General features: G+C 42.0%; 1 protein-coding gene across 1 annotated transcript; it reads left to right on the forward strand.

Moving 5' to 3' along the window:
- The first annotated feature begins 316 nt into the window (after window positions 1-316).
- ism1 (isthmin 1) lies at window positions 317-16,581 on the forward strand. Its single transcript, XM_033980050.2, has 6 exons — window positions 317-1,382; window positions 8,239-8,460; window positions 10,205-10,448; window positions 13,039-13,182; window positions 13,966-14,055; window positions 14,915-16,581. The coding sequence occupies exons 1-6, from the start codon at window positions 1,248-1,250 to the stop codon at window positions 15,430-15,432; spliced, it is 1,353 nt and encodes a 450-aa protein (XP_033835941.1). The 5' UTR covers window positions 317-1,247; the 3' UTR covers window positions 15,433-16,581.
- Window positions 16,582-18,586: the final 2,005 nt, after the last annotated feature.

Below are 18,586 nucleotides of genomic sequence, written 5' to 3' on the forward strand. Positions count from 1 at the left end.
ATAGGTCCCATATTACAAACACACACACTCACGGGGCCTAACCTCTGCAAAGTGTTTCTGTATAAACTTTGGAGTGGCATGGATCTGTTAAACTGACTCTCTTCTTGACTTGACACAATGAGTCTTTTGAAGCGCACAATAAAAGGCTTAATCACGTTACAGTCGCCGTTTGTCTTGCTTAAGTGAAGTGTTACAGCGCCTTTAAATCGCACACAAACACTGAAACGTGAGCTGCTGCTGTTGTGTATACAGGAACACAGAGGGACTTCTACCTCCGCTCTGGACGCGCCTGTGCCACTGCGCCTCCGGGGACCACCAAGGTTACTTAAGGACTGCAAAAGGGGTTCAATATAACGGCACTTCCTCTGTATAATTTTAAATATGTTCTCAAGAATCCTGTGCGTAATTTAGCGTTTCACTTGGAGCGTCTGTTGAAGCGTCACTCCACCGTGAGCTCGCGGGACTAAAACTTTGATGTCTCCGGATTTGGCGTGAGTGGGACGCTTTGAGGGCGAAAGAGTTAACGAGGGGGAGGGAGCGCGCGCAGGGGCGTGTGGTATAAAACCACCTCTAAAGCGCACAACAGGAACAGCGTGTGTCTCAGTGGGTCCTACTTGGGATTTGGTTTGACTTGATTTCTCCAGCGAGCAGGCTACACACCGTCTTGGACATGTTTTCAATGGACTTTCGAAAAATAACAATGGACAAGATTTGCGCATGAAACAATTTACTGTGAGGAGTCTGCCCAAGGGAAGTTTAACTTTTGACACAGGTTTGAGGTGCGTGGCACACAATGAGGAGAGAAAACGTCGTAAAGTGGACTTGAGGAAGACTTCAGAGTGAGAATGTGGCGGGGACTACAAGGGGAAGCACTGCTCCAAGTTTTACGCGCGACAAAAGCGTGAAGTGAAGCTCTGTGCGTCAGAGCAGCAGTGCCATATCTGTTTACGCAGCTTTCATCTAGCATAAATGAAACTTAAGTAACAATTTAATGATAGGAATAGAGCTTGTTTACACTGTTCAAAGAGGAACCTGGATCTAGCCCGAGCCTGAATCTAGAAAAAAAAAACCTCTTCGATCATTTTCCCTTCAATATTTCCATTCCTGATCCCGAGGTGGCTCCCAAGTGGTGTTGCGGCTCCTCGTCCCCGGCGGATCCGGAGATTGGAGTCTCTGCACCGGGAGGAGGAGGAGTGGGAGTCCCGCAGGTCACAGAGCAGGCTCCAAAGAGCGGCCGCGTCAAAAGGATGGTGCGTCTGGCGGCAGAACTGTTGCTCCTCTTGGGACTTCTTCTGCTCACTCTGCACATCACGGTGCTCCGGAGCAGCCCGCTGCCACAGGCGAACGTCACGAGCCTGGACCAAGAGGCAGCTCTGACAGAGGTGAGTGTCAAACTACTTCTATGGGGAATCATTTGTTTAAAACAGACTTTGGGGTAAAACAAAAGCTCTTTTCCTTGAGCTGTGCGTTGTCATGCGTGCGCCATGGTGCTTATTGACTGCTCATCCCTGGAGACAGAGTGTCTGTCAGTCCGCCCGTCCGTCAGCGGAGGATGGAGCAGCGAGGCAGGTCAGAGATCAGCCTGAGCCCAGACACACCTCCCTATTGTTGGGATTAAATGTGTGCTGCAGGCGCTTCTCTGTCATCATGTGCTCATCACTGTCAGCCAAGCGTTCAGTCGATGAGACGAGGGTCAGAGCCGAGCCCCCTGAGCCGAGCCTCCGCGAGCATCACTCAGAGCACAGGCTGCAGGAGAGTGGCAGCTTTCAATTAAAGTCTATGTCAATATTTGCATTTTTAGTCCTGACTCAGCTCTGGCCTTAGTTTCAGATTCTTTCGTCTAACACAATGGCAGTCTTACCATTTAGTCCCATAGGGCAATACTGCTGTCCCTTGGCCTTACAGGCCCCAAAAGTCCACATGAGCATTAGACACTGGCCTAATAGCTCTAAGTGACATAATGGGCCCACGTGACAAGGTCCTAAAAGTTAACTGTCTATTTGAGCATCCACAAAGGGGGCTGTGGATGTTCAGAGCTTCAAAGGGGGGAGCAGAGGGTTAGGATGATGGCTCTGGGATCAGGAGTCTTTTACAGGGTGTTCCTTTGCTGGTTTAGATGTATATTTAGCTGCTGTAGAAACACTTTGGTGGCTCATTCTTCATGCCTTAGTGATAAATGGTTTTTCATCCTCACTGGAATTAGAACCTTCCATTGGGGTTTATTAGGCTCTGACAAGAATGAATGAAAAGAATGTGAGCTCGATCTCTGAAGACTGGATATGTACAGCACAGAAATGTCACAGGGCAAAGTGTGTAAAGTTAATTCAAAGTCACCATACAAAACCTTTTCTCACTTGTAAAATGTGTCAAGCAAAAGTCATTGTATTATTGTATTGTACCAAATTTAGTCAGATTATTTAAGTTTCATGGTATTATTTATCCCAGTTATTTAGAGTTTATTAGTAGTAGTAGTAGTAGTAGTAATAAAAATAATAATAAGAGTCTTTTGCAACACAACTGGATGATAATTATTACCAACATTAAAAATTAATCTCAATATTACTTCAGTCCTGGTTGAGATTCAAATTTGGTTGTAGCGTTTTCCTTGTTTCTTGCTAATTTCATCACTGAAAATATTTAAAAACACAACTACATTTATAGTGGCTTGACTTGTATGATGGAAGTTACCCCAGACATGCAGCCATGCCCCTCTGAAAGTGTATCACTATAACAGCGGGCCAGTGTTCAGATAGATAGTGGGCCATGCAAAGCTGAGGAAATATTCCAGGAATTTATCAAATATTTGTCCCTCTGCCAACACTGAACAGGACATGCACAATAAGAAGGGAGTCCCTCTTGACCAAACAATGTAAAATAATACACACACACATACTATTGAACACTTACACTGGGATACTGGCTGCTGATGCATTGCCCCATGTGGAGACAGGGCCTGAATAGCTTCTTGCTTGTGAATGCTCTGACTATGTGTGGATATGCTTGACTGGTTTGCCACAGAAGACGGTGATGTCATCTTTCACTGGGGCTTGTCACGGCCCAGGGGGTGTATTGTGGGTGTATTGTTGGCCCAAAGTGTCATATTTAAAATCCTATTGAGTGTGGCACAAATGACAGGATGAAGAGGCTCTATGCACCTGTAGCAGGACAAAATTCAGAGCACGTTATCGTCACTGAGGCGCAGAGGCACACCTGTCCAGTGCCCTTGTATACTATTTACAAGTACAAACATGACCACAGGGACGTAACAATATCTCATAGTATGCTGCTGTATTACCACTACATTTATTACCCTGATAAGGCTCTTGTGCAATCATTTTATTCATATTAAGATTAAATTTTTTAAAAAGTCTAGAAACCAGTACTTTAACTATAGAGATGCTGTTAGATGTTGTTTGCTCCCAGAAGAAAAAAACTATTTACTGGCTGATGTTGGAACAGGCCATCTCATAATGATTGTGCTATTTATTTAAACAAAGCTGCGCTGCAGATAGTTGAAGGTTACATTCCACATTTGGATCAGTTTTGTAGTGTTATTTGTGTTTTAATGAAAGAAATGGGATATTTGCAGACACTTTCTGATACTGTTTCATGTCTTGTACTTGAAGCCAAACTCTTGATTTCAGTATCAGAAGTGAAAAAGTTTGATTGGTGCGTTTTAGCTGCACTGAAAACTGAAAACAGTGCACTTTGAGTCCAGGACACAATCTGAAAATATATACACTAAGTGTAAAGGCCTTTGGACAGTGATATCACTCCATTATTCCCCATACTGTTCCCCATTAGATTACGGTTTTGGGGTTGACTGGCTCTCCATTATGTGGAGTTTGTCATGTAAATAAACATGTGCTGAGGACACAGGATGAGGCGTGTGAGCAGGATGGATAGTTTTGGTTCGCACCTTCACAAGTGCAGCACTGAAAAGCATCTGGTACAATGTGCACTGCCTTCATTTCCTGCAGCCTCCCCGGGGGAAGGACCCCTGAGTGGCTCCCAATTCAGACTGGAGTCATGCCCCTTTAAGCAGCGCACACAAAGTGAAACAAGGGAGCGAGAAGACACAGGACACAGGCCGGACAGGGAGGGGAGGGGGCACACAGTGCTCTGCTCATTCAGCCCCTGTGCGACGGGGGTGACATCCTGGGAGGCCCCACATCAACTGAGCAATGGTGTGTCACTTTTGATCTCCAAATTAAAGCTCACTCCCCGATGAGGGCGCTCACGTGACAGAGAGGGACTGTAAATCAGGCCGCCTTCAAAGAGGAGCACTGCTGATTCTGCTTTTTAAAACTGTCAGTCCCCACACAGCAGGAGAACAGGCTTCTCTCAAAGGGATCCACAGAGAGGTAGAAATAACATGACAGTCAATGTGTTCATCTGTGGTTTCTGCGGCGACCGTGGAGGGGCAATGCTTTTTCAACTGAGAGACACTTAAAGGGCCTATATTACACAAAACTGACTCTTGTGAGCTTTTAGACATGTTCTAATGCTGTTACCTCCTCAGAAACATACCTGGAGTTTGTGTTTTGTTTCATTCACACATTTTTGAGTAACTCAAAGTTCAAAATGCTCTGTTCCACCTTGTGATGTCATGAAGCAGTAGTTTTAAGTTACCTTTTGTTCAGTAGAAATTAGCAATTCCAGTGCTGAAATCATCCAAATGATTCTAGTGAAGGTGTATGGAGTTTAAAACACAGTGGAGCACTTCTGTATTACCACATGACATCACAAGGTGGAACAGGTGTTTTGAGTTTGGGAGAAGCCTAAATCCGTGTGTTAAACATATTTCATGTGAATGAACCACTACACAACTCCAGGTCTGTTTGTGATGCGGAAAGATTATAACATAGATCAGAAAATAGTGTAACATGGACCATTTAAAAACATTTATATGAACGTTGAATGTGCAAAAATAGGAGAGGCTGAGGGGGTTGATGGTTTTGCTGCTTCATTAGAGGGGGCACTGTGGAGGGTAGATGAAATAAAAGGATAATATAGTGCAAAGAAAGTGTATTTATATTGCAGATGGAGGATTGGTGAGTCGTTTTAACATCCTTCAGCTTACCTACCTCAAAGTATTCAAAATGTTGAGAAATCTGTCCATGCATTCCAGTGGCATCTTTTATATGAGACCAACCGGTCTTAAATTGATTGTTCTTATTTTGTCTGCATAGTTGACCTGAAAAACCCTATGTGGAATAATGCACATATCCTAGAGCAAAGTGTATCACAGACATGTTTACAAAATTTCACTGGGTCGGAAATTGGAAAATGAAAGCTTCTGAATATAACTGCACGCCTGTCAGGACAGCGTCAACATATGGTCAGGCTAGACATAAACAAACTATTGCATTTTATTACATTCACATTTTCAAATTTGAATTCAAAATAAGTCACTGTTTTGTCCACATCACATAACCCGACTTGCAGAACATGGTGTAAGAGAGCGATTTGACTCACGCAGGTTAAAAAGTTACACAGAGAGTACACTTTTAATTGACACGGGCTTTGCGGATGATGTATTTTCTTATCTGTGGTTACAAATGTTTGCATAAGATGTCTTGTATTCAGAACACATCTTGCAGTAATACAGAACGATTTCTTTTCATCGGCCGTGAAGTGTGGAGTTCTTAAGTGTTTTCTGGCTCTACGTTCAATCGGCATTATAAAACTGAACGCTATCAAAGCCGCTTGTGTGGTCCTCGAGATGAAGAGATAAAAGTAGTTTCCCATTATATCTGCTATAGGTGTGCGTTGAATACTGTGATTAATTCCTTGGTTTTTGTGTTTTTGAGCATCCCTTGGCGGAGTGGCTCTACACTGACTTCTAACACTGTGAACTTGAAAGGCAGGGTTATCAGACGGCCATCTTGAAGACCAAGTGCTTAGGATAAACCCAGAGAGGGCCCTGTGATGTTCTCGTAATGGGTCAATAACTAATGCATGGGCTAAAGCTTTGGTCTGCTTCTCGTAATCCCCCTATCTCCATAACCATATTAGGCTAACCTCATTTTAATTGTCAAATGAACTTCCAAAACTGAATCCCAACTTTGATGACTTCCTATAAAGATCATAATAAAGGCTAAACGCTCCCTCTTTTCATTTGATGGCTGGAGGCAACACACAAGAACTATCTTTCCCTCCAAATTACAGGCAGTTGTATAATGAGCGCAATTATAGCAGTAGCTACCATTAAGACATGCATTTTGAAGATGTTTTGAATTCTTAAGCCCAAATTGAATGATTGCAGTGGGACTGTCTGATTCTAGCAGTGCATTAGAAAATCTAAACAGGACAAATTAGTGGTTCCTCTGTTTTGTCCATCTCATTTGTGGCTGAACTGTAGTTTTATATTGTGAGTTCCCCTGTATCAAGTTAACACTGTCCCAGAGCGGACATAGAGATGAAGATTCAGTCATTTCTCTAATCGTTAATGAGCTTGAGTCATTCTAATAAGACAATCCTCTGTCAATGAAAGAATGTGGTTCATATTTATACAGGAAAAAGAAATTCGACTTTTAATCAGTGCCACTTAATACAAAAAAGTCCATCTTGTTTATGGTCTGGGAATTTATTATGTAGCGTTTTTCAAGGCATTCAAAGCTCTTTATGTCAAGGAACCACTCACCCATTCATACAAACATTCATACACCAGTGTACACAGACACTGGGGTCAAGGTGGGTTAAGTGTCTTGCCCAGGGACACAACGAGAGCTTCATGTGTGAGAGCTGGAATCACACTGCCAACCTGGGAGTCAGTGAATAAACGCTCTACCAACTGAGCTACTGTCACCCCAATTAATATCAAAAACCTGTTTTGATCAAAAATCATGATTGAGCGATATGAGGAAAGCATTTATGATGGTCAAAGTAATGGATATATATAGCTGATGTATGGCCCTTGGTATTCCCCAAATTATAAGTAATTTAAAAAACTAAATGGTCATCTAAAGCTTTACAATAATTACATATAGGCATGTTGAAAGTTGTGTTAAATTGTTGTCATCTCAAAATAATATAGTTCAAAAAGGAGTAGTTGCAGTAAGTATACATGGAAGTTCTTATTCAAACTGTTACTCAAAAGCGCTCCATTGCGGGCTATAGTGGCACCGCACCCACCACAGCGTCCTGCCATGCTGCCATCCTCCCAGCCTCTGCTCCCCACACAAACACTGAGGAGCACAAACGAGACATGGAAACCAAAACAAGAGCTGCGATGAATGAGTATCTTTGATGTCTCCGCTGCCACCCCAGAACACAACATTGCTGACTATTTTCCAGTCTGTTCATTTGAGAAGTAATTGTTTCTTCTGTGCATATATTTGACGCGGGACATATTTGGGACGTGTGGACTTACAACCCCTGTCAGCACACCAAATGTTTTCCCGTCTACAAGAAAATCAGGAGTCATTATTTTGTAATGTTATGCTTTGGTTTCTGCACAAGTGCAAGAAAAGTATTGGTCTCCCATGTTTATTTTTTACCAGGCTGCCCCATACGAGCTATATACAGCTACTGTATAGCGGCACACTGTCAGTTATAAATGGAAAATACACTGTCTAGCTGTGACATTGGCGTAAGTACAGGCTGTATGCGTTGTATTCTGGTCCGCGCAGACAAGATGCCGCAAGTATGAAGTTTGTCCCACTTTTGGTGCATGGGGTTGAGGCCATAGTGTCAGCTACAGACCTGTGGGTGCTACGGTGCATATAAAATGGATGTCTGCATGACTAAATTACTGTACATATACTTGTTAGTTGAGGAGGATCTAACAGAATCTTCAGGGTTGATGGTTCGATTCTTTTACAATTTTTACAATAAGTTTTTGGGCACAATAAGGGACCACACTGCCAATAGTCCTAGATAAAATACACTTTATTGTAGGGAAATTTGTCTTCTGCATTTGACCCATTCTGTCAGGAGCAGTGGGCGCCATAGTGCAGCACCCAAGGACCCATCTCCAGATCATGAGTTAGACTTGGACAGGACTACCTTAGCCTGAGTATGGAGCAACCCGGAGTGCCCAGAGAGGAGAAACATACGGACAATACATTTCCTACGGACAATAAACTGTACCTTAACCAATATAGTTAGCCCAGTATAACTATCATGTCACCAATATATTTCAGTTTAATCACAATTGAGTCTAAAAGGAAATGAATAACTTAAATGACAAATGTTTTTCCACTCTTAATATGTGTGTTTTTGTTTCGCTTACAGAACAATATCAATGCAAAAAGGAGCTCTTCCGGTCAGCTGGAGTCGGACCGGCGCAGGTCTGGTTCAGGACACCGGCTGGCCCCCCGTCCCGCCTCTCTCCCCTGGGCACAAGGCACCGGGAGCAGCCTGCATCGAGACACGCCCGGGGCATTCCTCTTGGACCTCCACAACTTCCCTGACCTCTCCAAGGCCGACATCAACGGGCAGAATCCAAACATACAGGTAAGTGACAGTAGCTCATTTGGTAGCTACTGAGTGTTTGTCCAGTGATCTGAAGTTTGGCAGTTTGAATCCCGCTCGGAACATAAACATCATTGATAGAGCGGTCAGATCCAGAAACTCACAAGTTGAACTGAGTGACAACGGCTCAGGTAGTAAAGCAGTTTGTAATTGAAAGTTTGTTGAGTCGATGCCAGCCCTGACCAGCACAAACTGTTGTTTAGCACTTGCGCAAAACACTAAACCTATTTTGCCTATGTGTGAGTGATGGCTAATCTGTCATTCAACTCAAGACAGCTGTGATTAATGAATGTGGAGTGACCGAATGTCTAAAAAAACACCAATGGATTTATCTTCATTTATGCACACATCTTTCTTTTTCAAGTGCAGTGTGTACAAAAAGTTACTTGCAACAGAACAAAAATATTTCTTTAACATGCATACTAACACTTCCAAATCCATTACAATATTAAAGAAAAGCTGCAGAATTTGATGTCGTTGTGATAATTAAACCCTTTTTAATAGACAAATGGACATAATATTCAACTAAAATGTGTTACCATGTGGGCTTATATAGATCAAGATCAAAACTATTTCAAAACAATCCAGGAAATATCCAATTTTGTCCTATTGTGATATGATTTTCTTTTCAGTATCGCTACTTCAAATGAGTATGTGTTTTGATACTAGGTTTAGTATCGTTTGACAGGCCTAAACCTCTGTACAGCATGACTGCTCAAGCGCACAGGAAGGTAAAAACAGGATGCAGAATAGGACGGTTGGTGCACACTGTTACACCCTAGCACCCCTTCTCCTTCCTCTGTCTCAAATTATACCGAGGGGTCCCAGCGTCCATCATAATGACAGTTGAAAGGCATTGACTAACACTTGTGCTTATGTTAATGCTGCCTGCACCGCACAGATGTGTTTAAATCATTCTGTTGTCTAATCCAGCGAAGGGGGTCTCCTTACCATATCTGAAGGCATCACCACTAAATCCCACCACGAACAAAGTCTATTAGCCATCTCAAGGCCTCAAGATGTGGGAAGAGAGCCGGGTAACCAATCGAGCAGGGGCGTGAGGCAGCGGAGGGACAGGGCGGGGTGGTGGGGGGTGAGGGGGGGTGTCTTTGATCCCAGGATTCATCTGGCTTTCATGGTCTGGAGGAGGCGAGTAGCCCTTTGAACTCTGTGTTTAGGTGGAGAGAGGGTGGCTGAGGGGCAGGGTGCAGGGGTGGTGGTGGTCCCTCTCATCTGGGAGGCACATGTGTCGGAGCCAACAGCAGAGAGAGATGGGGGGCGAGTTTGGGGGGATCAGATAGTGACACTGCAGCCGGTGTTTGCGTCACCTGATTGTAAGTGTTGCATCAGAAATCAAAATTTGGAAGAAAACTTTTTAAAATTACATGACGTGGCAGAAAGTATTTGGTTTTGAAAGCGTAATTTTAAAATAAAACAAATGAATCTCTGTCCCTATGGAGATGCCATTGCCTGAGTATTTTGTTAAACTCAATAACATCAGGTGACAGTGCTGGGCTAAGTTATAGGTCAGTTCTGTGGAGAGGCGAACCCACTCATAGAAAGAATGCATGTTTTTCAAGGTATTTTTAAGCAAACACCTGTAAAGAAATCAGTGCTAGACAGAGAAGCTCCATATCCTACTGTGGAAAGCACCAGAAAAGTAACATATTGCACCATTTTCTTTTCACATTATAATGAGGTGGTGTTGTTTTTTGTTGCTACGCAGGTAACCATAGAAGTTGTGGACGGTCTGGAAGGTCACGAACAAGAGAAAGGCCTCCACAAAGAGACCAAACCAAACTGGGCTTCACCAAACTGGAGGAACTGGTGGCCCCACTCGTCGCCCTCCTCGGGTACCCACCAGACAGAGGAGCACAGAGCCAAGAACGAGGATAGCAACTTCCTCAGACCCCCTCCGGACTGGGACAGGAGAGGAGGCACTGGAGGAGGCAAAGCTCAAAGTGAATATGGTGAGAAGAAATGAATGAGGGCTTCTCAAACTGTGGTGCAGGTTCTACTAGTGGTAGTTGTCTAAGTAGCACTGATCTAGGCTAATAAATCACTGGTTTAGTCATGGGGTAGTTATGGGTTAGCTCTGGTCCTGGTTAAGTCCTGGTACATTCATTTCGTTAGATCTGTTTTAGATGTAGTTTAGTCATGCAAAAGCCTTAAATACTGCTGCTGCTAAGAAAGCTAAATATTTTCTGAGGTGGCACAGCATGTGAACTGGACTAAGAATCTTTCCACTTGTTTTTTTCTGGAAAACATGGCATTCATTCATTAGTACTACATAATGGAACTATTTATTTTGACACAACAATACATGGAATGGCAATACTGAGATGTTTTGACAAAGAGGGAACTGTTTTCACCAAATACCGGAGTCAATATAATTTTGATCAAGTATACTCTGTGGAGGTCAGAATCACAACAGGGCTTTATAAAATTGTTGATTTAACCAACCGAAAGTTAGAAAATCAAACAGTGAAACATTCATTGATCAATAACAGTCGCACGGAACAAGCAAATGGATAACAGTCCCAGAGCGCCCCCTGTTCTTAGTCCCTTGTTCTCGGCAAGGAAAAACAAAAAATTAAAATTTCGTAAACAAGTTCATATTTTGGCACAGAGGATGAGAAGTGTTTTCCACAATAACTTGGATAATGGGTCTTTTTACACTGGTCTACAGATGTCCATAGTCCAATGGGGAATCTGTAATTTTGCGATTTGCTGATTTAAGCTGTCATCATAATAACTGCAGCGGGCCAGCAAAGCCCTGATTGGAGCCTTTAACACTCTTTTATGAGCCGGATTCCAATGTGGCACCGAGCGGCTACGTGACACAGTTAAAACGCATCACAACATCAAAGTTAAACCAGCAGGAACAGGGGCTACAAGCTGCGTTCATCTGCCACGGCGCTCACAAGAGTTACCCAAAAGATAAATCTACTACACAAGAATTCTCTCACACCAGACGTACAGTATCCGTGTCGGAGCATGCCCAAACCAACATGGTTCAACAGGAATGCACGCGCTGTGGAAAATGACACTTTATCCACTTGTGTGCAGTGGTTTGAGAAGCCATTTTATAATCTTTTTAATGCAAACCATAGCCCCATGTTTAATGTTTCTGGCTTATCGCTGCGGTCAGCTCCTTCATACTTCATTTCATACCACTCCAATGGACAAGGGGCTATTTTATCACCATTAGGGTCACGGTTTTGAACTAAATGGTTGTAATTGTGGACAAGCAGTGTGGGTCGTCTATCGTTGAGTAAATCTATTGCCAGAAACATGTGCTATACTAACAAGTAGAAGGTAGAAATTCAAATAATTACTCAAATATTTGGTAACAACCTATTTAACTTATGGTAGGTATAAGTACAACTATATCTACGGTTATGTATATGGATATAATATGGAATTTATCTCGAAGCAGCCCACTGAATTCATTGGAAACATTTTAATTTAGCTGAATGAATGTTAGTCACCGGAATGACATTTTTCCAAAGTGTTTTCCAAGTTTGAGAACTGTAAACAATTACCTGTTAAATAAGCAAGTATTTTTTCCAAAACTCATTACACAACTTTTACACAAATATGTTTAAAAAAATAGAATAAATAACTGACTTCTGTATAATTATAGACGTTTTGGATAAGCTACGAGCCTCATCTGATCATTGCACGGCGCAGATGGAGAGGAAAGCTTTTGTCAATACTGTCCGGGCAGCCATCAAACTACCACCAGCTCCTCTCAGGACATATTAGGAGACAGGAACAGGAACTATATGCTTATCAGGGCTGCATTCATACAAAATACCCATAATGAGGGGCAGATGGCAGAGGGGGGCGTATAGGAGCAGTCTGGAGCAGGGCCAGAAACACTTCCATCCCAACATGCCCACATTAATTCAGTTCATTGATGGAGAGCTGCTTTCAAGATGTGTCAGCGGCGCGTGTTAGCGATGTGTGTTAGCGGCGTGTGTTAGCGTGCGGTGAGGATAGCATCAGCGCAGTGATGTGGTTCAAGTCTAAGCTAACTGTTTCCATGTATGCCCATTATAGTGATCTGCTCAGTAATAAGTGGAGCTAAAGAGGATTTCTTGGCATTTCTCTTCCTATTTCCAAACACTGAACCATGGATAGTGTGTCCAGACCTTCAAGTACATGTTAAAAAAATTTTTTAAAAATAGTTTTAGCGAAAAGTCTTGCACGGGTTAAAAATACATGTCGACGTTTAACCTTTAACCTTTTAACCTAAGTTTAGATTTAGACCTATTGGTTTTATAACTTGTAAACTTAAGTTATATAATTGTGAATCCAAGTCATCTGGATTTTGTTAAAGTTTGTGCATAAAAGTGCTATTAATTTAATCAGTCTCACATATAAAACAACCACATTTTTATTACTGCTTTACCTCGGCATATACTTTTATCAAACCAATCGTCAAAACCCAATCAAGTCTCTTTCCTTTTTATGTCTTGCCCTCACATATAATTAGGTATCGAGGCAAGCTAACAGTAGACTTAAGCATCTGTGTCTTTGTCTCCTTGTGCTCAGACTACATGGACGGAGAGGGCGACTGGAGCGGCTGGTCGAGCTGCAGCGTCACCTGTGGCAACGGGAACCAGAAGAGGACCCGGTCGTGTGGATACGCCTGCACGGCAACGGAGTCCAGGACCTGCGACATGCCCAACTGTCCAGGTGAGGGCTATTGTTATTGGATTTCAGATTTTATTCAACTTAGACTGCACACTCTATGGCAACACTCTTTTTTTCAATATTCAGAAAATCATGAATTCTACAGTGTGATGTTGCACGCTCCGTTGGGGAAGGAGACAGAATTCTTGTAGCAACTCAGTTCTTTATGCACAAAAAAATCCTCACAAAAAATGTTGCAAATGCCGGTCTCCATCTTTAATATTATTGTAAAGTCCCATAGTCTCACTTTATGCCTCCAATAACACCAAAATATCAGTAGTTGTATAGCAGCATTTCTACTTTCCCCATGTTAATTATTCACTACAGGCCTTTCAATATTATGTCTTGATTTATAGTCTGAAGAATGTCTAATCTCTGTTGTAGTTTCAACTGTTTAAAATCAGTTATTCCCAAAAACCAACAGCATAAGCTCAGATGGTACAGTACATTGCCCCCTAACCACAAGGTTCATGGTTACATCCCTGTTGCCCCAGTTAATTCTTCTATTTTCATGGTCATCTAGGGTTCATGAATATGTCAATAATAAGTCAAATTTCACGCAATATGCACTGTTTTTTTCATACTTTTTTACATCTAACACAGGGTCAGTGATGGGTTGCTGTAGTTTCCACCAAAGTCAAATCTAGACCAGACCTGCAGTTGGTAGTAAATTCAACATGGCTGACTGGGGTCTAGTCTGGGGGAAATCTACCGCCTCTTTGTGTGTTGATGCAAGATTCTTTCATCCTTCTCATCATCTTTGTATGTGCCCTCATGTGTCCAAAGGTATTGAGGATGCTTTCAAGACAGCTGCTACTGAAGTGAGTCTCCTGGCAGGGACAGATGATTTCAATGCCACAGAGCTCTTTGGAGTTGGTAAGTGTCTGTCTGTCCCTCCACATGATTCCTCATTCACATGTGCCTGCTCTGTCAAAAGCACTCCATCCATCTGGCCTTGGTACTTTCTGAACACATTTAGCATTCCTCCTGCCCGGCCTGCTCTCCATTACTCTACAGCGATGGAAATGTGCAAGAGAAATGGCTCCGTCTGGCACAAGCTAACACATCCAGCTTTAATGTGCTCAGTCAAGCCAGTGGCAGCAAAAAGTAATGTCTCAAAGTTCACATTTTCACTTTGTAGACGGTGAACTTTGTTGTATGTTAAAAAATTCCGTATCAACCAGCATTGGGTTTAATAGCTACTAAAAGCTGCTTCCATTAGCGTCATAATGCAAGTATGTTAATAGCAAGGCACAGCAAACCTTTTCTATACACATAAACCTGATGTACGTCAGTCCTTGTGTTATTTTCCTCTCCTCCCTGTTATGCAAAGACATGCATGGGTATTAGAGTTTAGATCTAGTTCACAAAATCCACCTTACCGCAGTTCAAATCCACGCTCAAGGTTTCTGAACATGACTTGGACCTGTATCATTTCCTGTACATATGGTTCCAACCTGACCTAAGCCTGGATACTTTCTTAAAGAGAGTTATATGCAAGAAACCTTATATTTTGAAGTTGTATTGGCGGAATAAGTGAATTATGTCTTATCATGCTTTTTCCATCTGTACCAAAAGCATTTGTTCTCTGCAACCCTGATTTCCCTGACTACTTTCAGCCTTTTCAGCATATCCACATATTATCCCACTAATGGTTATAAACAGATTAAGAATATTTAGACATTTTTTTCTTTCTTGTGAATGCGCACAGAAATACTTATCTTGTATCTTTCAGACACCGACAGCTGTGAGCGCTGGATGAACTGCAAGAGCGACTTCCTGAAGAAATACATGACCAAAGTAGCCAACGACCTTCCCAGCTGCCCCTGCTCCTACCCCACAGAGGTGGCCTACAGCACGGCCGACGTCCATGACCCTCCCACCAGGAAAGACTTCAGGTGGAAAGACGCTAGCGGGCCCAAAGAAAAGCTTGAAATCTACAAACCCACCGCCCGATACTGCATCCGCTCCATGTTGACGCTAGAGTCCACCACTTTGGCTGCTCAACACTGCTGCTATGATGATAATATGAAGCTAATTACTCGCGGAAAAGGGGCGGGGACTCCTAACCTCATCAGTATTGAGTTCTCAGCAGACCTGCACTATAAGGTGGACATCCTGCCGTGGATCATTTGTAAGGGGGACTGGAGTCGATATAACCAGGCGAGACCTCCAAACAACGGGCAGAAGTGTCCCGAAAACCCAAATGATGAGGACTACTATAAACAGTTTGAAGAAGCCAGGGAATTTTAGACTTTAAACATGGGACAGCGCAAGTATAGAGGCTAGATTTTAATAACTTTTTACATGAACTCGTAATGAACATTTTGGACAATATTTCAAATGTATAAAATGGAGCTATGAATGACATATTGTGTACTATTTGCAGCTATTGTGATAAAGGGACTTCTGAAAAAGGGAAACTTATTGCTCTAGGAATGTAGACTGTCCATGTTTCTTATAGTGATTCCCAAACCTTTTACACCTTGTACCATCATAGCTTTATAGGGACCATTTAAAGTGGAACTCTGTAACTTTTTTTTTTACCTACCATGAATCCACCAAGAAATAAGCACGCCCGAGTTACCCAAACAAAAACATATGTAATATTGATATAGTGCTTTTCTACCTCTATTGGGAATTCAAAGCTCTTTAGATCAAGGAACCAATCACACATCCACGAGTGTCTTGCCCAAGGACACAACAGCTGTATGCACTGGTGGGAGCGGCGTTCAAACCTCCAGCCTTTGTATTAGGAGGTGAACGCTCTACAAACTGACCTCCAAAATGAAGGCAGTTGCTGAGTTCCGCTTTAACTGCCCAAAATGACCCTAAATCAGGACTGAGTTTAAACCCAGGGATAAACCAGGGATCACCAGAAAAATGCATTACTAAATAAGGACAAAACCGCCAAAAAACAGGAAAAGACTTCTGAAAACTACCAGATGAAGCCTGCGTACATCGGGGTACGCGCACCATAGTTTGAGAACCACTGTTTCTAGCTGAATGTGAGTGTTATAACAATCTTTGTGAAATACATTTTTGGGTCGAGGACACAGGACAGGGCACAAAAACATTCTCATTTTTGACTGTTATACAAAGTTCGAGTATGTTTATATAGATTTTGTTACCAATAATTTTACAAGTCCGATCATCACTCCTGTTTGTAAAAAGCATTGCATTATTTTTGTAAAGTATTTATTTTTATGTGATAGCTGTGTATGATTTTCGTGTCGATGACTGTTGTTTTGAAGTTACATATGGCTAATGCTAACTTGATTTCATTTGGTTCTTCTCAAGTTAGTGCCAAATCTAAACAGAGCAAAGAGAATGTGTGAATAATACAGCTGTATGGAAAGAATTTAAAATACAAATCTATAAATAAATTGTTAAAAAGCAGTGAAGCGGTTTATAATGTGGCAGTGGTTCAGTCGTAATCGTAAACATATAGACTATATAATTGCATAGCGAAAAGTAATTATAACCATCAATGAATGTTTTAGTTTTCATTCTGCTATGTCTATCTGTTTACACATTTTTAGCCCATGTGCTTGACAGGACAACAAAGCAGAGTGTGGACAGTTCAGAACTACATATGGGCTGCAGATTTACCACTAAACCACACAACAGTACAGATTAATCAACTAAAAGGGAATGCGAACACAGTGCTAGATAAAGGATTTTGAGTCAAAACAACTATATATACAGGGAAGTAATACTAAAAGGTAGACTTAATTAATAATCTCTTTGCTGTTGTGCATAAATCCTCTTAATCTCAATCAAATATTCAGTCGACTACCGCAAAATTTGGTTAACTAAGATACTGTCATCTGATTAACCGACTAAAAGACACTGCCATTTGAAAACATGGTCCAAAACTTTCAATTTAGTCTCTATTTTAGTGCAAAAAATGATCGCATCCCCTAAGCTATACCCTTATTAATAAAAGAAGATGGTATGACAATAAAAAACCCTACATTTTTGCAAAAGGACTCTTCAATTATAAATTACTTTTTTTGTGAAACTGAGCGCTTGGATTCACGTCTAGATTCCCCCCCCCCCACCATAATAATTATACATTTGGCCTTGTCACTTGCTCATAATTTGGTCCTCTACTGACACCACAGAACAAAGCCTAAGATTTAGCAGCTGCTGTCAGAGGACATTGATTTGAGGGGCAGAAAAAAACACCTTATCTTTGGGGTTATAACCTCCTGCGGCAGACTTAAGCCAGCGCACAAGACTTCCATTAGTGCCATCACTGTGCAGCTTTCATGCCCGGCCTTTTGATGGGATTGGGATATTCACAGAGGAGGCTAAGGTTGCTTGTGAATGCGACTCAAATTCTTCTGTCTTTGGCATGTCTCCTCACATTCCTGGGTAATTTCACATACTCGCCCACTGTAGTCGGGACCAGCACCCTCTGTTTCTCTCTCCCTCTCTCTCTCTCCTTCTCTCCCTCCTTCTCTTTCTCTCTCCCTCTGACCACTGGCTCTATGCTGACTGAGTGCTGCAGTCATTGTCACACACAGAACGCCATTCATACAAGACTCATTCCTGTCTCGTCTATGGTAAAAGCTGTCCGGGTCTACATGGTACGGCAGGCCCGAGCACGTCCCGTACACTTCAGGCACTTCACTGTGAAACTCAAGATTCCTTAACATGCATCGCGGCTTTCCCTTTTAATCGCAAACCAAATTATGCAAAAAAACGAATCACATATTTATAATGAAGAGAGCGTTTGGGTTATAAGGTTACGCTGTCTAGTCTGGGTTGGATGATCTTTAGCGATCAAAGTGAAGGGCAGTATTCATTTTGGACAAGTAAAAATAAAGCATAAAGGTATGGATTTGATTTTTGAAGCCAGTGGAGCAGATTGGCAGCCACATCAGTTATATAGGGCCACGGCAGCTGTGACTACTAAGAAAATACAAGAAAAAATGTAATGTAATAATGTAATTTTCAAATCATAGAGCCTTGTAGACTTATCAGAGTGGGAAGTATAACCAAATCTTACAGTCCGAATAACAGTATAGTGTATGAAAACTATAGCAAAGTATAATTTTAACTAAAAAGTGACTCAATTAAATGTACCTGTATACATATATTGATTACCTATAGCGCAGGTGATGCAGAAAAGTGGCAGTGTTGTTGCTTATTCGTTAATTTACCGCTGGATTGAAGTAACAAAAATATGAGCTTTAACTCTAAAAAACGGTTCATTTGTTCCTCTTTTAAGTCCTGAGTAGAAGGTTGTCTGGAGGCTGAGATTACTGTAAGTGGCATTGGTTTTTATCATAGAAAAGAGGCCAAAGGCAGATCAAAGCGAGGTGTTCGTCTTCATTTAAAAACATTAGGCCTTCCTCCCCCTGCTCCGATACCTCCTCTGCAGACAGGTCCCACGTGT

This window comes from Periophthalmus magnuspinnatus, chromosome 15, assembly GCF_009829125.3.
Source record: "Periophthalmus magnuspinnatus isolate fPerMag1 chromosome 15, fPerMag1.2.pri, whole genome shotgun sequence".
NCBI classification, from domain to species: domain Eukaryota; kingdom Metazoa; phylum Chordata; class Actinopteri; order Gobiiformes; family Gobiidae; genus Periophthalmus; species Periophthalmus magnuspinnatus.

Coding starts and splice junctions, on each gene's coding strand:
- ism1 (XM_033980050.2), top strand. CDS start 1,248: ATGGTGCGTCTGGCGGCAGAACTGTTGCTCCTCTTGGGACTTCTTCTG. Junction 1,383..8,238: donor AAGAGGCAGCTCTGACAGAG/GTGAGTGTCAAA, acceptor TTTCGCTTACAG/AACAATATCAATGCAAAAAG. Junction 10,449..13,038: donor CAAAGCTCAAAGTGAATATG/GTGAGAAGAAAT, acceptor CCTTGTGCTCAG/ACTACATGGACGGAGAGGGC.